Source organism: Megalobrama amblycephala, linkage group LG17, assembly GCF_018812025.1.
Source record: "Megalobrama amblycephala isolate DHTTF-2021 linkage group LG17, ASM1881202v1, whole genome shotgun sequence".
In the NCBI taxonomy this organism is placed as follows: Eukaryota; Metazoa; Chordata; class Actinopteri; order Cypriniformes; family Xenocyprididae; genus Megalobrama; species Megalobrama amblycephala.
The window spans coordinates 4,332,276-4,357,018 of NC_063060.1; the positions used below are offsets into that span (position 1 = coordinate 4,332,276).

At 37.6% G+C, this 24,743-nt stretch overlaps 2 protein-coding genes across 4 annotated transcripts in view; both read right to left on the reverse strand.

The window, feature by feature from the left end:
• Window positions 1-248: 248 nt before the first annotated feature.
• rxfp3.2a (relaxin family peptide receptor 3.2a) lies at window positions 249-2,957 on the reverse strand. The gene has a single exon (XM_048164933.1). The coding sequence runs from the start codon at window positions 2,475-2,477 to the stop codon at window positions 1,281-1,283; it is 1,197 nt and encodes a 398-aa protein (XP_048020890.1). The 5' UTR covers window positions 2,478-2,957; the 3' UTR covers window positions 249-1,280.
• An 8,508-nt stretch (window positions 2,958-11,465) lies between these two features.
• Window positions 11,466-24,743, reverse strand: part of creb3l3b (cAMP responsive element binding protein 3-like 3b) — a 36,282-nt gene continuing 23,004 nt past the window's right edge. For all 3 annotated transcript variants that reach the window (XM_048164273.1, XM_048164272.1, XM_048164271.1), the window contains exons 7-10: window positions 23,354-23,422; window positions 17,899-17,983; window positions 14,590-14,686; window positions 11,466-12,429 (exon numbers count right to left, since the gene is read on the reverse strand). In XM_048164273.1, coding sequence (XP_048020230.1) covers window positions 12,182-12,429; window positions 14,590-14,686; window positions 17,899-17,983; window positions 23,354-23,422 — 499 coding nt within the window. In that variant the 3' untranslated portion in view covers window positions 11,466-12,181. The remainder of the gene's footprint in view (window positions 12,430-14,589; window positions 14,687-17,898; window positions 17,984-23,353; window positions 23,423-24,743) is intronic.

The following is a 24,743-nucleotide window of genomic DNA, read 5'->3' on the forward strand; positions in this document are numbered from 1 at the left end:
GTTCTTCATGGAACCATACAGTGAATGCCAATAAAGAGCTTTTATTATTAAGAGTGTATATATGAATCTGACACATATTACAGCAAAGCCTGCAGAATTTATGTCATACAAATACCTTGAATATCAAGGCATAACAACTGGATTTAGATGTTATGACAAATTGTGCACCTCCAATAACAAATTCCATTTTTTCTCAATTTCATTGACTATCATTTGATCAAAAGTGAATAATCACCAAAAATAGAGAATTTGCTTGAAACGTTTTTATTTACACAGAGCCATGTACAATCCAGCAAAGTGAACTATTGCAATTGACTTATGCTATCAGAAGATGTATCAGAAGTGGAAATATACTTAAACATTTATTTTTTCGCAGAAATGACACTTTGAAACATCAGAAAGACAGTGTTGTTGATGATGTGCAGATTGTGTTCACACTGCAAATGGACTGAACTATTCAAAGTGCTTACGGACAGTTTAGAAAATAGTTCCTCTCCGCATGGCTTTTTCCTCTAAAGGTCCAAAAAGTTCAGTCAATATTTTTCTGTCCTTATTTACCCCCCAGCAGGAAAAAATACACTCAGTCTCAGTGAATGTCCTGAAGCTCAGCTTTTGGAAACACTGCATATTTTATGGAGACGTTGGCTGTTTGAGATATTTGAGATGGCCAGAAAACAAAATGTTTAGAAATAGAATCAACTATCATGGTCTCATATGTCACATTACCAGTCAGGAGGCGGAACACACCTCATTTATTATATTGCTATGATTGACATTTTCGAATAATGGACTCATTTCCAGGATTCTCAAAAGCACAAATCTTCATAGTTGGATAAACTTCCATAGTTGTAAATGGAAACTACAACAAATATCATTTTTGCATTCCCATGACATTTGCTAATGCTTTTACATAACTATCTGCTTCAATTTACCCATTAAACGAAGATAGATCGATAGATCAATAGATAGATAGATTACTTATCTGAGTACTTACAGTACTTATTTGAGTAAGTAAAATGTAACTATGTCACCTCAAAATAAAGTGTAACCGATATTTTTGTATCTCCCTTAAGCTTTTTAAGAATATTTCCTTCAACTTGAATGGGAAAAACATATAAAAGTGTGTCCAAATGAATGACTGGTAATGCAGATGTATTATGTGATAATGCAATGCTATTTCAAATAAGCAATGTCTGATAAATCCATGTTGTAGAAGTATGCGATGATGATGCATTTAAAAGTTCAAACGAGTCTTAGTGGCTTTTTCCTTATTGGTAACGTCACATCCCGATATCCATCTGCACCACGGCAACTCCAGGCGGAGCCTCCGCCACCTTCTTCCTCCTGTAGAACAGCTTGGCCAGGCTCCGGATGGACGGAGTGGCTCTAAACAGCAGTTTCTTGAGGCCGGTGCGGTACTCCTGTCGGATCAGACAGTACAGCACCGGATTCAGGCAGCTGTTGGTGTGCGCCAGGCACACGGTGATGGGGAACGCATATGCCTGCGCGTTGTAAAACGCGTTACTGAACGGCACCAGGTCGAATTTGATGAGCACTCCCCAAAGGGTCAGCGCCTGGTTGGGTAGCCAGCACAGAAAGAACGATAGAACCACGATGGTGACGGATCTGGTGACTTTGGAGCGGCGCTTGTGCCGCCCTCTCTCGCTCTCCGAGCCGGGAATGCCGCTGACGCGCCGCCGCAGAACGAAGCGCAGCAGGAGGAGGTAACAAACGCAGATGATGACCAGCGGAATAACGAAGCCCAAAAGGACCTTCTGGGTCTGATAGAGCCCGAGCAGCAGCTGCGGGTCCCAGCTGCCGGAGTCCGAGAAGCGGACGAGGCACAGCTCGTCGTCGGACACCTGCGCAGTAGTCGAGTACACCGCGTGCGGGATGGTGGCCACCACGGACACAAGCCAGATCCCCAAGCTGGCCCACTTGACCTCGGCCGAGGCCGTTTTGGGACTTTGCATCCGTAGGGAAGAGGACAGAGAGCAGTAGCGCGCCACGCTCATGGCCGTCAGGAAGAACACGCTCGCGTACATGTTCATGGTGGTCACCGAACTGATGATCTTGCACATCACCTTTCCAAACGGCCATCTGAAGTCCAAAGCAGTGTCCACGGCCCAGAACGGAAGGGTCAGGACGAACTGCAGGTCTGTCACGGCCAAACTCATGACGAAGCAGTTGATGGACGACTGCTTGAGTCTGTGGCGCGACTGGAGCAGGTAAAGTGCCAACAAGTTCCCGACGAGCCCCAGCGCGCACACGATCAGGTAGACGAGCGCAATCACGACGCGCATGGCCATGCTCGAGCTGTCGCCGTAGAGCTCCGGCGCGGATTCTCTGGAGAGCAGCTGCAGCCAGCAGCGGAGCGACAGGTTCTGGACAGTCCGGTTCGACAGCGCATCGCCCTCGTCCAGTCCCGGACCGCACGACGCTAAACCCGGTGCCAACGCGCTGCTGTTCCCCTGCATGGCACGGCTTTACGCACCCATACGATTTCTATGCGCTACACAAATGTTTCCCTAAAGTTCATCCTACATGTGCAGCATGCGATCCTAATGTGTATAAACTCTTTATTCCCAGATTCAGATGCTGCTGCTGCTGCTGCGTGAATCTGTGCTGCTCCTCTCTCCTCTGACTCACCGCACCTGAATGAGCTCGAGGAGCATCACTGAGGCTTTTATAAGGGAGACTGGCTGCTGTCACATGGGGAAGTTTTCACTTATAGCGTTAAAAAAAGAGATAATAATGTAGGCTAGTTGTTTTTTTTTTAATTATTATTATTGTTATTTAACTTACTATAACAGACATTTGAGTATGGATGAAAGCATCTGTAAAATCAATAAATGTATGTTCTACAAGACTGAAACTTATATAAGTTCTATATAAAATGTAAATTCTTTAATGCAATTTTTTGCATTACAGTAATGCAATCTGATGAGAAATATATATATATATATATATATATATATATATATATATATATATATATATATATGTTTGTTCATTGGGGATAAAATGACCCTGGCATATTTTGTAATACCCAATTTCTGTAGCTTACATTTAAATGAAATTAATGTGGGTGACTACTATAATGTCTTTTTCCTGGTTAATAACTAGACTTTAGAGAGTGTGTCTATACTCAAATGTTCTTAAAAAATAATCTCACCTTGAGAAATATTCACTGTAATAAATGCTGTACTGACACACATATATAATGAACCCCAAAGCCATTAACATCACCGTAGCTAGAATCGTGGAATTGAAGAGAAGTGATTTTTTTGTGGTTGAAACACAAAAGCCTGTTCTGACTGAAGCAAAGTAACTGGAACACATATCAGTTAATTCATTGAGTTTTACCAAGTTTTTCACTCTTGGGAGATACTGAAATGAATTTAACAGTTTGTCCTGAAAATCATCTCTGTGTAATATAATCTAAGAATGCATATTCTTAAACTTTTATAGGTCAAACAAGGTGACTTTTCTGAATGGATGTGTCCTGTTTTCCTTGTATATTCATGAAGATTCTTAATAGTTATTGTGTGTTAAACAAAGACTGATACTTAAGTCATTATTTGCTGAAAAGACAATGTCATGCTTTTTTCCATACAAGTACGTTTAAGGGTTAAACAGAAACAGGGATGACGCTATTTATTTATGTTGTAAATTTAGATATTCTTATATCATTTTGATATGATCATACTTTTTTCTCCTCCCAAACAATGTCACTTGAAGGATGTTGCAGAATGAAGTTCAATTGATGACAGGAAAAAACAACTATAAATTGATTAAAATTTAAACTATATTCCTAAAACAATGAGAATATATAGAAAAGAAAAAAATAGGCACTGCTGAAATATTTATTTTTCATGTTAGTAATGAAGCAGAAATCATCTGATCAAAAACACCTGCTCAGACCAAATGAATGAAGCCATTTCAAATTCACTTAACTGTGATAAAAGCAAACTAATTTATATCTTTAAATAACTTTAAGTTTATAAACTTTAATTCATATAGGGAGGTTTTTTGAGAGGTAAATAACTGAGAAATGTGAGAGAGATGGTGGCTGAATTCTGTTGAGTTTGATGACCTTCAACATTTGCCTGTAAAAATGGGTCAGTATTCAGACTTCATATCCCATCAGAAGTGTTATTGGAATGCAAAGGGATTGCATTCCAATAACACTTATAAAACCATCATACTGAACCAGAATTCTTCTCAAAAAGCCAAGTTGAGCAGGAGGATGGACATCTGAATGTGTCTGGAGAATCACTGACTGCTCCGATCTCTCTCTAACTTCCCTTTGCATTCCAATAACACTTGAAGCAACAACAACAACTGAACCTCAAACCAAAAAAGGGAAAGTGGCAGTATGTGTAATCAATCACGAATGAACATAGTGTAATACCATCTGTTCTGTTCAGGGACGTGCAGAGAGTTCCTCAGGGGCAGGGGCTCAAATGTAAAAAAGGGGCAATGTAAAAAAAAAAAAAAAAATAATATATATATATATATATATATATATATATATATATATATATATATATATATATATATATATATATGATCCTATTCCAATTGCCATTTGTTTTTGGTGTATGTATTTAACGCTGTTTTCAGGTCTGTAAAGGGTATAGAACATTTTTCTGGTTTAATGCTTCTTTGGCAGCATTGTCGGCTTGCTCATTAGATTCCTGAGTGGCCAGGTACCCAGCAAAAAATAAACAATCTCCAAAACAATCGCAGAATACGCAGTGAGGTGGTGTTTATTAATTAATAATTGTGTGTTTATTAATTAATTTTAAGTTATCTAAAAATTTTTAAGTTATCTCCAAGCTTCACCTTGGAGGATCACTGGCCTACGCAGTCATTATGGTACACCACATCGCCCTCCACTGAGCGTATTAATGAGCAGCAATAAACTACATTTTAGCATTTTATGTCTGTCATACTTCTGTGGTTATTTAGGTGAAAGTAAATCAAAAGTAATGCAAAAGTAGTGTAATGCATTACAATTCAGAGAGAGTAATATTGTAATGTAACTAATAACTACTAATATATAATATATTACATTTTTGAAGTAAATTGCCCAACTCTGTTATTACACATACTGTCACTTTCCCTTTTTCGGTTTGAGGTTCAGTTGTTGTTGCTTCAAGTGTTATTGGAATGCAAAGGGAATACAGTTAGAGAGAGATCGGAGCAGTCAGTGATTCTCCGCACACATTCAGATGTCCATCCTCCTGCTCAACTCGGCTCTTTGAGAAGAATTCTGTAATCCAGAACGAACTACTCAGCCCTGGGCTCTGTGAGACAGTGATTGAACATGTTAGAGGTGGAGGGGCAATCGACTTTTCCTCAAGGCGGCTGATGCATTAATTGAGTTCATTCCAGGACAACTGGCTTTCCACAGATTCTGAGATATTCAGTCAGGATTGTTTTAGTGGCTCTTCTCGAACGTTTCATAATTAATAATCAATCCTAAATAATTCTAATGGGACCAAAGGCGAATCCTCAAAGAATCAAATAAGAATATTTTTTACACTACTCAATGAGCATTTTTTAGACCTCAAAATATATACAGTGGGTACGGAAAGTATTCAGACCCCCTTAAATTTTTCACTCTTTGTTATATTGCAGCCATTTGCTAAAATCATTTAAGTTTTTTTTTTTTTTTCATTAATGTACACACAGCACCCCATATTGACAGAAAAACACTGAATTGTGGACATTTTTGCAGATTTATTAAAAAAGAAAAACTGAAATATCACATGGTGCATGGTATTCAGACCCTTTGCTGTGACACTCATATATTTAACTCAGGTGCTGTCCATTTCTTCTGATCATCCTTGAGATGGTTCTACACCTTCATTTGAGTCCAGCTGTGTTTGATTATACTGATTGGACTTGATTAGGAAAGCCACACACCTGTCTATATAAGACCTTACAGCTCACAGTGCATGTCAGAGCAAATGAGAATCATGAGGTCAAAGGAACTGCCTGAAGAGATCAGAGACAGAATTGTGGCAAGGCACAGATCTGGCCAAGGTTACAAAAAACATTCTGCTGCACTTAAGGTTCCTAAGAGCACAGTGGCCTCCATAATCCTTAAATGGAAGACGTTTGGGATGACCAGAACCCTTCCTAGAGCTGGCCGTCCGGCCAAACTGAGCTATCGGGGGAGAAGAGCCTTGGTGAGAGAGGTAAAGAAGAACCCAAAGATCACTGTGGCTGAGCTCCAGAGATGCAGTCGGGAGATGGGAGAAAGTTGTAGAAAGTCAACCATCACTGCAGCCCTCCACCAGTCGGGGCTTTATGGCAGAGTGGCCCGACGGAAGCCTCTCCTCAGTGCAAGACACATGAAAGCCCGCATGGAGTTTGCTAAAAAAACACCTGAAGAACTCCAAGATGGTGAGAAATAAGATTCTCTGGTCTGATGAGACCAAGATAGAACTTTTTGGCCTTAATTCTAAGCGGTATGTGTGGAGAAAACCAGGCACTGCTCATCACCTGTCCAATACAGTCCCAACAGTGAAGCATGGTGGTGGCAGCATCATGCTGTGGGGGTGTTTTTCAGCTGCAGGGACAGGACGACTGGTTGCAATTGAGGGAAAGATGAATGCGGCCAAGTACAGGGATATCCTGGATGAAAACCTTCTCCAGAGTGCTCAGGACCTCAGACTGGGCCGAAGGTTTACCTTCCAACAAGACAATGACCCTAAGCACACAGCTAAAATAACGAAGGAGTGGCTTCACAACAACTCCGTGACTGTTCTTGAATGGCCCAGCCAGAGCCCTGACTTAAACCCAATTGAGCATCTCTGGAGAGACCTAAAAATGGCTGTCCACCAACGTTTACCATCCAACCTGACAGAACTGGAGAGGATCTGCAAGGAGGAATGGCAGAGGATCCCCAAATCCAGGTGTGAAAAAATTGTTGCATCTTTCCCAAAAAGACTCACGGCTGTATTAGATCAAAAGGGTGCTTCTACAAAATACTGAGCAAAGGGTCTGAATACTTAGGACCATGTGATATTTCAGTTTTTCTTTTTTAATAAATCTGCAAAAATGTCAACAATTCTGTGTTTTTCTGTCAATATGGGGTGCTGTGTGTACATTAATGAGAAAAAAAATGAACTTAAATGATTTTAGCACATGGTTGCAATATAACAAAGAGTGAAAAATTTAAGGGGGTCTGAATACTTTCCGTACCCACTGTATATTTTTAAAGAAAATTTTGTTCTATGTTTTTTTTTTATTATTATTATTAAAGCTATGCTATGTGAGTTAAAGCATAAAACTACAAGGAGGAACATTGTTTTGGTAATGACGTGAGTTGTGCTTCGGTTCCACTCAGGGCCGACACGTGCCTAGTGCGGCAGTGCAGTGAAGGTGGCAAAAAAGAGAGGATTTTTTAATTTTTTTTATTTCATTAATTAATTTATTTATTTATTGTACATTCATTTGAAATTATTTCACTTATATCATAAAGTTATCACCAGATTAGTAATTGTAAATCTAAATTACCTTTCCTTTATTCTACAACTTAACATAACCCAACCTAGAGCGGCATATAGCACACTGAACAAAAGCACCGGCATTTGGAGCAGTGTGTAGACTATGAGTTTGCACGCTCACATATCCTCTTATAATAATAAAACTAATTGTGGCGTGCAGTGGTGTTCTGAAAAAAGGAATGTAAATCAATGTAAATTCATGCATTACTCTTAACGTTGACACATCTTCCTTGTTAAATGAACATTACTTTACATTACATCAAAAAAAGAAAAAAAGAAACCAAATACAATTCTATTTTGTAATTTTACATTAACAATGTAATGTTCTATTTATCAAAACCAAGTCAATCTCATCAAGTTAGTGTTTTAAGCATTTCTACATTAATTCCAGAATAATAACTAAAGGCAAACACACCTGATTCAGATCATCAGCTCATTAGTAGAGACCCCAAGACCTGAAATGGATGTGTCAGACAAAGGAGAGATACAAAATATGCAGTGTTGGGGGGCCTCCAGGAAAGTGGTTGGAAACCACTGTGCTAGTTGATGAGTTGAATCAGCTCCACAGCAACTACATTCATTAATCCACTAACCATTATGAAACATTTAAAACTTCCTGAGTCTCTCCATCAGTGTCGACTCCGGTTTGAACAATGTAAGGCTGAACACCGTTACTGGCAATCCTCATTTTGGCTGCATGAGATTCTCCAGCTTTGTTGTTGTTGAGCAACCGCAGTCTCAAGCTTCCGAAAGATAATTCACTGTATCATGTATTATGTTTTTTTTTATTTAATATATAGCCATATACAAATAAAGACAAAACTAAATGAGTGTATCATGACTTTAACAATTACCACATACTGCTTCCACTTACCTTGTTGGTCTGTATAAACAAGTTGGGCACAGCTGTTGATTTCAGTAATCTTTTTTGTTGAACTGATTTGAAGTCGTCTGGAGAGAAATGTTCACTGCACAACTTCATGTGCTTGACGAAATTAATCGGTAAATTAACATCCCGTTGAACAGCCAGCAGCCATAGATTCAGTCACTCACGATCATTTGATGGGAAACGGTGAAAGGTAAGCCGTTCATTTTGTGGCAATGTTAAGGCACCTTTACGTTTACTCGTTATTTTTTCACGATTCGGACATCCAGGAAATGCACACTTTCTAACTGTTAAAGCTCCGCCCTCTTCTGGAAAGGGAGCGGGAGCAGCAGCTCATTTGCATTTAAAGAGACACACACAAATGTTTTTGCTCACAGCCAAATAGGGGCAAATTTGACAAGCTATAATAAATGATCTGTGGGGTATTTTGAGCTGAAACTTCACAGACACATTCTGGAGACACCAGAGACTTGTATTGCATCCCGTGAAAAGGGGCAGGTTCCCTTTAAATGCATATAGTAGTAGTCTGAGCTTCTTTCCTTTATTTACGGATATGCCGTGAACGCACACAGACGAATGATGAAAGTATGCAGTTTCCAGGGAAATCTGTCCCGATAACTCTAAAGTATGAATAATAATTATAGGCTTACCATAACGATTTAGGGTAAGGCAAAAACACGGGTTGGAAGATGTTTTATGACAGCTACTCGTTTATTATTTACATTTTGTTGATTTCGAACAAAACAGTTATATATAGTGTAGCTTTAAATATTGATGGAGAAACCCATGGTGCACAACTGAGCCAATTATATACCTATACTATTTCAGTGTTGTTAAGTTGTGGATATTTTCAGCAAACAGTTTGATTAGTACATTCAGCATTAGAGGGCAAATGTTAGCATTCAACTGAACTGTGTATATGCTTTTTCATAACACATAAATCACATACACTGCTTTTTATACACCTTTCGAAAATACAAGTGGTTAAAAGTGGACCTAACCAATGTTTAAAAAAACAGTTATGAAAACCTTTGTCATATTAGATATTGTAGAGCCTTAACAGACCCTCACTTTTAATGGAGTTTAAAATCCCTGAAAGACTTAATAAATATATTCATAATCATAATAGTCCTATATTGGGAACAGAATGTTCTGAAAGATCAAGCCTTTGAAGAAAAGTCCTATTCAAAATTTTCTGAATTATGATACACTAAAATGTATACCTGATTACCTGATAAAGTTTGTGAAATGAACAAATTAAGTATACATCGTAAACGTGATCTACTTAACTACTGTCAGTCAGAGGATTTTCAAATCACAAAGGAACTTCCCATAAATCACACACACACATATCAACACCTGAGGTTATTTATTTGCAAGTGGATGCCATCATTCAAGTCTGAATATCGTCTTAAAATACAAAGCAAAAGGAAATAAATACATTCAATTTGATGTGGTATTTTACACATTATTGCAAAACCTTGAAATCTTCCAACTTTATCTTGGAAAATATAATGCCACATACTCATAATACTGTGGTTACCAATTAATCAGTAATATTCTAAAGACTCACTGCTTCAATTATGCAGTATAAAATGTAAAAAAAAAAAAAAAAAAACAAGAAGTAGAAAAGAATTTAATGAGCAAAAACCCCCGAGGAAGGAGAGGAGAAATGTGTAGAAAGAAAACAAAGCTGCTCCTTCAGTCCAGGGTTGCACTGTATTTCCTGGAGCTCCACACTGTGTGCCAGCAGCGCAGTTTTGATGCAAAAGGATTGACCTTGAGTGAAATGGATAATTGTTATTCCTCACTGCCTTTCCTTCACCTCTAAAGCACACAACATGAGCAGAACATTCGGCTCAGCACCTGAAACTCTAGTGCGTGTTGGAGCGAAAGGTGCTTTTTAACGCACATGGCCTTGACCACTCCTGATGCGCTGATGAATGCTTCGGTCTCAGGATGTGCAATACTCCACGGATCCAATTATACACATTCTGATCGTCAGGCGACCGCTGCCTGGAGGTTCACAGAGATGGAGCAAGAAAGAGCAAACACCTGCTTGAACAATCTACATTCTCTGCTTCATTATTATGTAGTAAGTTTAGGTTTCACAGCTGCTGCCTGTTTTAATAGGCTACTAAATGGATTGTGCATCTAGTTTACAGAGCAACAAAAAGTAAAAGTGTCATTTAGCATTCAGGATCCGCACTTGAGGGAGTTCTGTGCACCGAATGAGTTAGAGAACAAAGTTATAGACAAAATGACCCCTCAGATAAGGATTAAGACAAAGATATTACTGGATACAAACTCACATTAACAAACGTCTGGAATGAACACCCAGTCCTATGTTGGTACAGTACTCTTTTGCTGCTGCTTGATTCTGCACAAATGAGATGAGCTGTCTGCGCATCAATTTGAGCTGATCAACAGCCGAAGCAAAGGTGATCTTGGCACGGCGATCAGAACACCGCTTGGCAGGAGCATTCGCTTTTAATGCGATGTGCCGTTTTAGGCCAATTTCCGAATGATTAATCTCTTCCCCGATGGCAACATTTAAAAACACAGGCCAGCATCTGACTTTCTTGCAAATTTGTGGATGCATATGCTGGCTCACTGATGCATATTGCACAGAAAACACTTCCTAATCAAATCTGATTGGCTGGTTTTATGCAATTTAAGGGAGTAAACAAAGCCATGTTTACAAATGTTGATGGTCAGAAAAGTCAGCTTAAAGGGGTGTTTGATTATGTTTCACTTTTTTCACTTTAGTTAGTGTGCAATGTTTGAGCATAAACAACATCTGCAAAGTTACGATGCTCAAAGTTCAATGCAGAGGGAGATATTTTCTTTTACAGAAATCTCTTTTTAAGGACTACAACAGACGGCTGGTAGGGACTACAATGAGCTTCTTCGCGGTTAGTGACATCACAAACCATAAAATGTACATAAACCCCACCCCTGAGAACACACAACAAAGGGGGTGAGGCCATGTTGGGCTGCTTTAGAGAAGAGGAAGAGTTGTTGTAGTAAAGTGTTGTTAACAAGCCGTCATTTTACGCCGGACTGCTTCACAAACGAGGGTCAATTCAATGCTGGATTTGCATAAAAGATTAACATGACGGCACATGCTAGTCGATGAGTTGAATCGACTCCACAGCAACTACATAAATTTATCCACTAATCATTCAGAAACATTGAAATGCATTCTATAAGTCTCTCCATCAGTGTCCGACTCCGGTTTGAACAATGTAATGAACACCATTCGTTACTGACAAACGTCATTTTGGCTGCGTGAGATTCTCCAGCTTTGTTGCTGTTGTTGTTGTATTACATCTTGTACAAGGAGCATTATAGGTCTCCTTTAAGCGTCTGTGAAATAAGCACTTTTCTCTATACACATTTTACACTATTTTTTGTTTTGCATACGCTGTTACAATATTTGACGTATTTATTTTCCCATTCCATTATGTTATTGTGTAAAAAACAAATATTCTGATAAACTTGGAATATTTTACACTATTTTACAATTTTTTGTGTGTTTTCTGTACAATTTTATTTTTTGCATAGGCTGCTGCATCATTAAAGCATGATTTATGTTTCCATTCCAGTCTGTTATTGTGGTCAAATCTATTCAGATAAACGCACAACTAAATGCAACTTAGAAGCAAAACAAACTGGTTGGTTGCAGACGGTCTGCACATCTGATATGTGGCCGGAATGAGCAGCGTTGCCATAGTCAAAAGTCTGGTATAATATGCACCAGTCGGTTACATCACTTCCTGTCTTTATCGTGATGCGATACCCAGCTCACTGAGGCAGCGTTGCCGGTGATGGGGTCGCTGTGGTGATGCTCACGGTCTCCGTAACTATGGTTGTGATGTAGACGGTCCATGTCGGCGTACTCGGGCCTGAGCTGAAGCTTGCTGCGAGGGGACGAGGACACATCCGCATCTCTGTTGACTGAATAGCCAGGCTGAATGCTGTAGACCTCCATCACCGAGCGCAGTGACCTGGACTGAACTGCAGGAGAGAGGGGAAGAGTAAAACAGATCTTGTTTTGAGTCTCGGCACAGTGACTCACTGATGCATATTCAGTGTCTTCTGTCTCCGGGAGTTTTCAGAGTCAGTGAATTTTTTCATTTGTATGTACATAGAATTAAACGTTCACCCAAGAGCAGTTCCAGGATATTGCTATAGAAAAAGATCAGTATGTCTGGACATGCTTTAACACTCTTGGGTTTATTCTGTCATAATTTTCTCAGCCTTCAGGGTCAGAACAATACGAGGGTGCGTAAATGACATTTGGATTAACTCTCTGTTTAAAACTATTGTTTTACTTTAGTTCTTTTCAGAACTTTTAGGTTCTAGAGATAATTTTCTATCAATAATCACTTTTGGCTGTATAGTGCTCTTGAGTTGAGCTGTATAGTTCTCTGGATATTAAAAGAAGTTGTAGATTGCGACATTAAAGATGTGTTTTAGTTTCTGAGTTCTTTAAAGAAGGGGTTTCAAATGTTTTGATGACATTGACCACAGATATAATGATCATTTTGCTAAAATATAATGGCAGACTATATTATTTTTATGTATAAAGACCCATTTAAATTGTGTGAGAAATAGTATGATATGTATGATACATCATTTTGTAAAATAATTATTTAATAAAAAATATTTGTATTTAAATATTTACCAACATGTTTTTTATAAAAATTAAATAATAATACTTGTTTTATTAAAATATTAGCTTTGTATTATTTTGAATTAATCTTCTCTTCCATATATATAAGATGCATCAGTCATTTTGAAAAATAACCATTTAATAAAAAAAATGTGCATTTAAATATTTAGCAAAATATTTTAAAATATTAATTAATTAATTAATTAATATAATTAATTTGTATAATCCATGCTTATATTATATATACTGTATGTACGTATATATATATATATATATATATATATATATACTGTATGTGTGTGTATATATATATATATATATATATATATATATATAACATTAAAGAGAAAAAGATGAATTCAAAATAATACAAAGGTAATATTTTAATAAAACAATTATTTATATTTATAATTTATATATTATTATTTTTTTTTAAAACGTATTATTTTTTAAACGCATATATATATATATATATATATATATATATATATATATATATATATATATATATATATATATATATATAGTCATTGTGTAATTATATATAATACAATACAATTAATTTATAATCCATATATATATATATATGCAGACACGTTATTTTATAAAATTAAATGATAATATAAATAATTGTTTTATTAAAATCTTTTTCTCTTTCATATTAATGTTAGATGTTACAAAAATTGAAGCATTTTTTTTTTTTATTAAATTAAAGTATATTTGTATAGTCCACACTAAATCAAAATTTTGTAAAATTTGTAAAAAAAAATAATAATAATTTTTTCAAGTCAAATTTTCCATAGACTTCTTAGAACCCTCTTCTAGAGCCCAGTTTGAAAACCCCTGCTATAAAACACCAGATGGTCTCTAGATGTAGAGAATAAAAGATTTTTTTTTTCAGCATCTCCTACTATTGTCCATAACCTTGTTTGGTTGAGTGCAAGCAGACAGTGAAACACTAGCAGAGATTAAATCAAGCAGAGTATGAGAAAGGTCAAACATGAGTTGAGAAGAAAAGTTGTGCCACATGACAAATGAATGCAGGTGAGTGTTCTGAACATCTGTGATTGTGAAAAGCACACATTGTATAACGTCTGACAGCCGTGACCCCATTGCTTTCAGATTGCTGTCACTACTCTAAAAGTACAGAAGTGCCTGGCGACTCTCATATGTGAGCTAAAAATTGCCTGTTCGCTTCAATGCTGCAGCCTCCCACTTTGACCTGTTCAAGAAACTCTGAATATAAATCAGGTTAAGCCTTGATGTAGAGTGCTTATGTGTCTGTATTATCTTTAAATTAAAATCAGTCGGTTTACATTGACATCTCAAGTCGCGGTGATTCACTACACGCTTCAGATTGGAAAACGGAGATGTTTGGTAGATACACACAGTTTTTCAAAATGCGTTGAGAAGCATATCATGATATAAATGAAGTAAAATTCACAGTTTCATGATGCTGTCTGAAATGCTTTTCATGTGGCATGATGTTGATGTTGACCAACCTTTCACAGTGCTGAAGTCCCCGGGGTCAGCGGCCCTCCTGTGTGAGATGGGCTGGAGGCTCGGGATGAGAATGAGAGAGAAAGAGATGACTAGCACCTAGGAAAAGAAGGAATATTAAACGAGAGGAATTAAATATACAAGTCCTGCTATATGGGTCAGCTTATGACCTACATCCTTTAAACAGGCTTGTACCAATCAACACTTTCATTATAATCAGCATCCTCATTCTCTATCAGGAAAGATGAAAAGATTCAGAAAATCAAGAATGTTCTTTACTATAATCGGCGATATTGCAATATTCTCTGTGATATACTTAAAATAAAAATAATATTATTTACACAGTTTTTTTTTTTTTTTACTGTTTTTGTTTTTTAAAGAAGTCTCTTCTGTTCACCAAGGCTGCAATTATTTAATCAAAAATGCAGTAAAAAACTTAATATAGTAAAATATATTTTTACATCTGTTTTCTATTTGAATATAATTTAAAATGTCATTTATTCCTGTCATCAAAACTGAATTTTCAGCATCATTACTCCAGTCTTCAGTGTCACATGATCCTTCAGAAATCATTCTAATATGCTGATCTGGGGCCAGATTCATAAAACATTCTTAAGAATAAAATCCTTCTCAACTGCTATTTTTATCTTATTTTCCAACTTAAGAATAATGTTAAAGAATACTTTGCAGACTTCTGGAAAAACTGAATTGACCAATGACATTTGAGCTTACACTGAAATAAGTAAAGTCCCGCCCCACGACTGACAAAAATCAAAAGTGTTCGCGCGAGCGAAATAGAAGATTGAGCGCGAGTGTGGGGAATGATGACGCGCGTGCTGCGAATCTTGTCCGAGCACGCGAGGGCTTGATCTGCGCACAGAGGAGATGTCATGCGCGCGCGCGGGTTTAAAATGAGCTTGCGGGCTCCCGTTTCCTCGCGTGCAGATCTGTTATCCTCTCGCGGAAGTGATTTACTGCGCGCGCAAGCATCAATTGTGCGCTCGGTCATTAATGGCATTAAAATGCCGCCATACTGAATGTAATCATATTGACCAGCACATCTCAACAGAAATTGAACCGAAATTGTGATTTGGCTTGCGATTATGATGATGCAAAGGCTTTGTGATCCATCTGAAAGCACTGCATTTGAAAAAGCAACACGCTTCAAACATACAAACTTTACAAACACGAGAAGCGTTTATGAACCTCTTTTCCAACAAAATTGAATAACGTGTTTTTACTCCAAACTCACTTCATAACATCAGTCGAGTGTTTGAAATAGCATTTTGATTAGCACTGCATTATAAATATATACGTTTTATTATGGAAATACCCAAGAAGGCTTGAAGAACACAGATAAACCATGTATTGTCATAGTCGTGTGTTTATTATATTCATGTTTAATCAATCAAAGTGTTTCAATCTTCTTTTTATTCAGTTACAGCAGTAGTATGATACTCATAGGGGATTTCCTGGAACTGTGTGTATTTATTACTTCTCTGAGGCATATCTGGAGTATCTGCTCAAGGGCGCCCTCTGGCGTCCAGTAGGAAACAGACATGTTTAGCACCAAGTATTGCTCATTCAATCCTATTCTGGGTAAAAATAGGCTATAACTGTAACTATACAATCAATATTTTTTTTCCAGAGCACACACTCTAAAAAATGCTGGGTTAAAAACAACCCAAGTTGGGTTGAAAATGGACAAACCCAGCAATTGGGTTGTTTTAACCCAGCGGTAGGGTTAAATGTTTGCCCAACCTGCTGGGTAGTTTTATTTAACTCAACTATTGTTTAAAAATTACTGTATTGCTTAATTAAAATTAACCCAAAGTATGTTGGAAATGAACATTTATTAATGTTCAGTGAATAATTATTAAACAATAAACATTTATTAAATTGCTTATTAATAAATTTATATTAATAAACTATTAAACTATTACATTTATATTAATAAAATATTAAAGCTTATTAATAAACATTCACCTTTTGTCTATTATTGTTGCCTCATTTTAAGCTAGCCATATAGCAATTTTTAAACAATAGTTGGTTTAAATAAAACTACCCAGCAGGTTGGGCAAACATTTAACCCAACCGCTGGGTTAAAACAACCCAATCGCTGGGTTTGTCCATTTTCAACCCAACTTGGGTTGTTTTTAACCCAGCATTTTTTAGAGTGCAGGAGGGGTTTTTTTTCACAGTGGATGCATAAGAGGCACATATTTAATATTAAATACATGGACTCCATTTTTTATTTTGCATATCTCCTGACAAAAATAAAGAAATTATTGTCACAGATCTTAACTTAATGTTTTATAATAAATCCTTAGACCTTTATAATTATTTATAGTCATAGGCTGTTGCATTACAAGTTTTCTGTAAAATAAAAATATTACTATTTTTTAATTGTTAGAGTTAAAAACAAACCTGATATTGTTTTATAAATCGCATTTTAAATCGCAATTTTAACCAGAAAAAAAATCTTTAAAAAAACGCTGATCGGTCTGCTCTGCGCCGATGCATCTCGAACAAGCCTCCTGTCTCTATGAAGCCCCTCCTGATTGGTCGGCTGGAGCAGTGTGTTGGGATTGGTCAACCGCTTCGAGCGTGTTTTAGAAATGTCCCGCCTCTTACCATAACCACAAGTTTCAACACACTGCTAACTAACTCAACCAGGCCCCGCCCCTTTATTTTGAGTATGCTTTGGGTGGGAATTATTCAAATGAGGAATATTGTGACGTGTTCGTTCCTGGAAGGAAACTCAAGACTACAATGGAGGCGTTTCAGGGAGTTCAGAAACAGTGACACTGATATGGAGAATAACTCCCGCTGGAGTGACTTGGTGCTTTGTAACTTTGCAGACCTTTTTCATGCTCAAACAGCAACATTACACAGAAAGTTTAATGCTCTTTCAGAGGAGTATGTGAAGAGCACAGCCAGATATTTCTGACTTATAATTGCAGCCTTTGGCATCTTGGCAAATCTGAGCATAGTTTGATACAGTAACTCACTGTTTGAGTACTCATGATCAGTCAATGATGTAATCAGTTGTAATAAAGAAGAAAATGACTTAATTAAGTGACACTGACGCAGACACAGCTGAAATCTCTGTCTGCTCTGGTCGATGTGTCACTGAAGATTTATTTTCTTCCTTTTTCTGACTCTTCCGCAAATGTTCACTTTGAAGCTTTACTTTGATTGTGATTCAGTTCTAAAACCGCCTGGAGCGGATTCCTTCAAAGCACAGAGCTACCTTTCTTCCTTCATTTCTTTTCCTTTCCTTTCATTCCTTCCTTCCGCTGTCATCTTACCAGGATGCAGGTTCCCGTTTGAGCCGGTTTACAGGAGCCATTCATCACCAGTGACTGCAGTCGACGTAACTGCTCCATCAGAGACCTGACAGATAGATGGGGAGAGTTATGAGTTAGGGGAAGGGGAAGGAAGTAGTAATAAAACTTCCATTTGATGTGAACTTTGAAAGTGTAAAGTACCGAGTCATGCTTTAAAAGGAAATGGCTTCATTTGAGGACAAATATGCAGTGAGTGGGAGGATTTCAGAGTGCTGAAAGGCGTTTTGAAAATGTCAAGATGGATGAAATAAGTTTTGAAGTTGAGTGAGTCCATCAAACCAAGTTTGTAATATATTATAATATATATATATATATATATATATATATATAAAAGTTGATTTATTTCACTAATTTCATTCAAAAAGTGAAACTTGTATATTATATTCATTCATTACACACAGACTGATATATTTCAAATGTTTATTTCTTTTAATTTTGATGATTATAACTGACAACTAAGGAAAATCCCAAATTTTGTATCTCAGAAAATTAGAATATTGTGAAAAGGTTCAATATTGAAGACACCTGGTGTCACACTCTAATCAGCTAATTAACTCAAAGCACCTGCAAAGGCCTTTAAATGGTCTCTCAGTCTAGTTCTGTAGGCTACACAATCATGGGGAAGACCGCTGACTTGACAGTTGTCCAAAAGACGACTACTGACACTTTGCACAAGGAGGGCAAGACACAAAAGGTCATTACAAAAGAGGCTGGCTGTTCACAGAGCTCTGTGTCCAAGCACAATAATAGAGAGGCGAAGGGAAGGAAAAGATGTGGTAGAAAAAAGTGTACAAGCAATAGGGATAACTGCACCCTGGAGAGGATTGTGAAACAAAACCCATTCAAAAATGTGGGGGAGATTCACAAAGAGTGGACTGCAGCTGGAGTCAGTGCTTCAAGAACCACTACGCACAGACGTATGCAAGACATGGGTTTCCGCTGTCGCATTCCTTGTGTCAAGCCACTGTTGAACAACAGACAGCGTCAGAAGCGTCTCGCCTGGGCTAAAGACAAAAAGGACTGGACTGCTGCTGAGTGGTCCAAAGTTATGTTCTCTGATGAAAGTAAAATTTGCATTTCCTTTGGAAATCAGGGTCCCAGAGTCTGGAGGAAGAGAGGAGAGGCACACAATCCACGTTGCTTGAGGTCCAGTGTAAAGTTTCCACAGTCAGTGATGGTTTAGGGTGCCATGTCATCTGCTGGTGTTGGTCCACTGTGTTTTCTGAGGTCCAAGGTCAACGCAGCCGTATACCAGGAAGTTTTAGAGCACTTCATGCTTCCTGCTGCTGACCAACTTTATGGAGATGCAGATTTCATTTTCCAACAGGACTTGGCACCTGCACACAGTGCCAAAGCTACCAGTACCTTGTTTAAGGACCATGGTATCCCTATTCTTAATTGGCCAGCAAACTTGCCTGACCTTAACCCCATAGAAAATCTATGAGGTATTGTCAAGAGGAAGATGCGATATGCCAGACCCAACAATGCAGAAGAGCTGAAGGCCGCTATCAGAGCAACCTGGGCTCTCATAACACCTGAGCAGTAACTAAGTATTGAGTGCTGTACATGCTCATACTTTTCATGTTCATACTTTTCAGTTGGCCAAGATTTCTAAAAATCCTTTCTTTGTATTGGTCTTAAGTGATATTCTAATTTTTTGAGATACTGAATTTTGGATTTTCCTTAGTTGTCAGTTATAATCATCAAAATTAAAAGAAATAAACATTTGAAATATATCCGTATGTGTGTAATGAACGAATATAATATACAAGTTTCACTTTTTGAATGGAATTAGTGAAATAAATCAACTTTTTGATGATATTCCAATTATATGACCAGCACCTGTATATATATATATATATATATTACAAATAATTTAGTTATAATTCATTCATTTTAATCCAATATCTTTATTTTATTGTTATAGGATTCTTTCTTCATTCCATTTGGATTGATTTAAAATTATGATTCATTAAGGATTGTTTGACAAGAGACTGAACACATTTTTCATGTTGAATTCTAAGTAAAATGCTGATGGCGTCAACCTTGCAAAAAACATCAAATCTGACTTGCATGAAACAGTGCTGATGGGTTCAGTATGATATTCTGGTGTCTTGAATGTATAGACCATTGTGCCTTGCCTAACAACATCCTTTTACTGGTAAAAATCATCATAATGCACAGCCTCTCATGGTTTATTGCTTTATTTTATGTCTGTTTTCACTAGACTTCTCCTTTAAATTTAATAGCTGATTTTACAGCATCTTAAACAGCCTGTAAAATAACCAATAAAAGACAGAAAGAAGTGCCGTTCTGCAAATGAATCTCATAATGGAACATGGTTTCAGGAGGGTCAGGTTTATAGGACAGTTAAAGAGGTAGTTTACATGAGCGGGTTATAAAACCTACACATTTTACAGCAGTGGTTTTCAACTGATGGGTCACGTTCTGATCACATAGCAGGGGAAAAGCAAAGCAATATATATGCAAATAACTACTGTATATAATCTTGAATAGTTCAAATAGCAAAATAAATCATTTTATAAAGGGAGGAGAAAGAGCTGTTGCATACATCACAGGATTTATATCCAATCAAATTTAGTAACACTTTAGTAACACTTTATTAACTAACATTATGGTTAACAAATGCTATATTATTTTTCTCATTGTACATGTTAGTTGATTGCATTAACTAATGTTAACAAATGAGACCTTATTGTAAAGTGTTACCTCAAATTGTATGATATTTTGAATCAGAAAATAGTAGAAGCTGCAAATAATAACATTGCTTTGGATAAAAGCGTCTGCTAAATGCGTACATGTAAATGTGAATGTAGAAGAAGGCCAAATTAGACAGATGCCAACATATGAAAGGCTTTTTGAGGACTGTAGGGGGAAAAATTACACTTTCACACTAGCACTTTTGGTGTGCACCCAGGTTCGACTGATGTCAGAGTTCAGTTTGTTTAGATCAGGGGTGTCAAACTCATTTTAGGTTGAGGGCCAGATGGGAAAAATGTAACCATGTGCGGGCTTTTTTGGTATATTAACCATAAAAATTACAAATTAATACAACTAGAAAAACACACTGCTCTGTGAAAACTGCCTATTTACTGTGAAAAGACTTTATTACATTTTTAAAATAACGTTTTATTTAACATTTTTAATAGCTGATTCAGATTTTTTACAAGCAAACCGGCCTGTTTCGGTTTGTTTAAGCAAATTTATTTGTTGTTTATTTGCTCTATAACAGGCCAAACTGGCCTTAAACAAACAAACAAACAAACAAACATTTGTAGCCAGCCAATTAAAGGTGATAGAGAGGATGTTTTCGTCGACTGAGAATCCAAAGACTGTTACTGAGTTTTCGAAATGAGCGCATGCGTTTCAAAGGAACGCCTCCCAAAACTCGTGCACGAGTATTTACCACCGGCATTCGCTGTGTCGTGTTAATGGATTCATTATGTCGGACTCACCGCAGGTAACTCATAATCTGCAGTTGTTACTCCTGTCTCCTGACAAAAACATTGCATGCGGCGCCTGTGGAGTGTGGAAAGTTACTGGAGCGCGCAGCCGCGCACGTCTCTCACAAGGAACGTCACGGCAGTGATTGACAAGCCAGAGGGCCAATCCTGTAAATCGCGTGATGTTTTTAAGGCCCTACCTCGTGCACAGATGATGTATATTAATATTATTACTTTCAGTGCACCTAATAAAGTCTTTTATCAGTTAGTAAAGACAGTTTCAAGTAATATTGCAAAAATGTATAAAACAAAACATCCTCTTTAGCACCTTTAAAGGCAACCACTACATTTTAATCATGATGCAAACAAAGATGCTACACATGTAACATGAACAGTTTTTTTTATTTAAATTATTATTATTATTATTATTATTATTATTGTATAATTTCAATAATTAAAGGAAAAACAGAATGGTCTGACTTTTGTGTTGTGAAATTATGCTACAAGACACCTGCACAAAACAAAAACAGCAGACAGACTGAATGAAAATTCACTCTCTGTCAGTAGGTGGCGCTTATGGAACAGCAGCAATATAGTGTTTCCTTGTTTACAGCTGTATACAAAACAGCGCTGCGCTTTTAAACACTACTTTATACAGAGGTAAGAGGACAAGAAAATGGAATCGAAGCTTATGAAGACAGTTCCTTTTCATAGATACAATCATATAAACCTAAATCTGTGTTCTCTTTTGCGTCAGTCTTCAGCGTGCCTCGTCTGGTCTGTGTTAATGTCCTGTTTACAAACGTAATAATATTCTACACAAAGGACATTTTGGGAAATGATTGCAAAGCTGTTTGTGTGCAAGTCTGGAATATAGATCGGCCAAAATACAACTTAAAGGTCCCGTTTTTCGTGGTTTTTGAAGCTTTGATTGTGTTTATAGTGTGCAATATAACATGTGTTCATGTTTCGCGTGTAAAAAAACACAGTATTTTTCACATAATTTACTTATCTGTATACCGCTGTTTCCACTGTCATAAAAACGCGCTGATGACTTCCTTGTTCTATGAAGTCCCTCCTTCAGAAATACGTAACGAGTTCTGATTGTGCCAGCGGTCCCTGTGTTGTGATTCGACAGCAGCTTAGCGCTCCTTGCCCGGAAAGGTCACGCCTCTTACCATAAACATGTCTTTAATTTTACCTTATCAATTTGAGCCGGAATCAGACCCGGTGATTGGACTGCGGGATGAAAATAACAGCGTTTCGACGACATGGCGACAAACACACTCTACAAACGCAACTCTTGTGTATTCCTGTGGGCGGAGGTTAGTCAAAAAACTGTTTTAGTGACGTCATTAAAGAAGGAAGTAGAGGGATGTAGTCCAAACTGGCCGTTCGATGTAGGCGACTTCTGTTAAATAAAATATCTCGCTTGGCATTGAACTTTGAGCTTTAAAATTTTACAGATTTTATTTATACTCTAACAACAACATTACACACTAACTAAAGTTTGAAACATGGGATCACGAAGAACGGGACCTTTAAAACCGTTACAATTTATGGCCGTTCGACTGGTGCATCTCTATTTTCTATTACTGTTAAAATCATCTCCTGGTCCGGATTGGACACCGTCGTGAGCTGTATGTTTGACACCCCTGGTTTAGATGATGTGAATGCTGTTTTCCGAACTCGGGTGTGCACTCGCGAACCGTACCCGAGTCTGCATAAAAAGGGTGGAAGGGGAGCAATCGAACTCAGGTTTGGACCATGCAACTGAACCAAGTGTGAAAGCACCCCAAGTTTCCTTTTGTAGTGTAAGTAATTTTAGTACTCTGTGGCCACTTGATGTCCAATCTAAAGTCTGGATTCTGAAGCAAAACTAGTAGAAAACCATTGATTTATTGCCTTGCCAGAGCGGAGCAGATCTGATATTGTTGTAAAACAACACTTACGTGTTGGTCTTCTCCAGCTGGAGGACTTTCCGCTGTAATTCCATGTTCTGAGTGCTACAGGCAGCCATCCTAAACCAGAGAATATTGGCCAATTACTCACAGTGATAAATCTGACCTACAAACACCCTCACACACTCTCCGTCTGTCACAGCCTGTGTACGTACACACACTTCCTATTTAGTGTGCATAGTGTGCTGCAGCATCAGTAACACAATAATTCTTGGTGGTTCAGTATTTCTCATGATTGGGAATGCCAATAAATGAGCCATAACCATATAAAAATGCTGGGTTAAAAACAACCCCAGTTGGGTTGAAAATGGACAAGCCCAGCAACTGGGTTGTTTTAACCCAGTGGTTGGGTTAAGTGTTTACCAAATGTCCCTGACAATTTTATTTAACCCAATTATTGTTTAAAAATTACTATATGGCTGGCTTAATATGAACCTAACCTAGTATCTGTAAAACCGCCTTCTTCCATCTAAAAAATATATCTAAATTACGACATATGCTCTCAATGACAAATGCGGAACAGTTGGTTCATGCATTCATGACCTCAAGACTAGATTATTGTAACGCTCTACTGGGTGGTTGTTCTGCTCGGCTTTTAAACAGACTACAGTTGGTCCAAAATGCGGCAGCTAGAGTTCTTACTAGAACCAGAAAGTATGACCGTATTAGCCCAGTTCTGTCAACATTACATTGGCTCCCTATTAAACATCGTATAGATTTTAAAATCTTGCTACTTACTTATAAAGCTCTAAATGGTTTAGCTCCCCAGTACCTAAGTGAGCTCTTAATGCATTATAGTCCTTCACGTTTATTGCGATCTCAGAATTCAGGCCAGTTGATAATACCCAGAATATCAAAATCAACTGAAGGCGGCAGATCCTTTTCCTATTTAGCACCTAAACTCTGGAACAATCTTCCTAGCATTGTTTGGGAAGCAGACACACTCTGTCAGTTTAAATCTAGACTAAAAACACATCTCTTTGCTCTTGCATACACATAACACATTATCAATACATTAACATTTTTCAAATCCGTTAAAGGATTGTTACGCTGCAATAATTAGGTCGGCCGGAACCGAGAACATTTCCTATAACACTAGATATACCTGTACATCAGAATAAGAATGGCATCTACGCTAATATCTGTCTCTCTGCTTATCCTGAGGTTTGCCGGGTGCTGGATCCAGGCCGTATCCAGATCAGATGGAGAACCTGTGTCTGGACCTGACTACAACGTAGCCCAGGAGACAATGGGCCTACAGATCCAGTTCTGGCTGCATCTATAATTCAGATTTTTAATCCCCGTATCCGCTTACATATATTTATATATAATCTATTTTTAATCTCTATAATAAAAATGTGTAATTCAGATTTTGATCTCC

Bases quoted from the DNA above. Each gene is read 5' to 3' on its own strand.
- rxfp3.2a (XM_048164933.1), bottom strand. From the start codon at position 2,477: ATGCAGGGGAACAGCAGCGCGTTGGCACCGGGTTTAGCGTCGTGCGGT.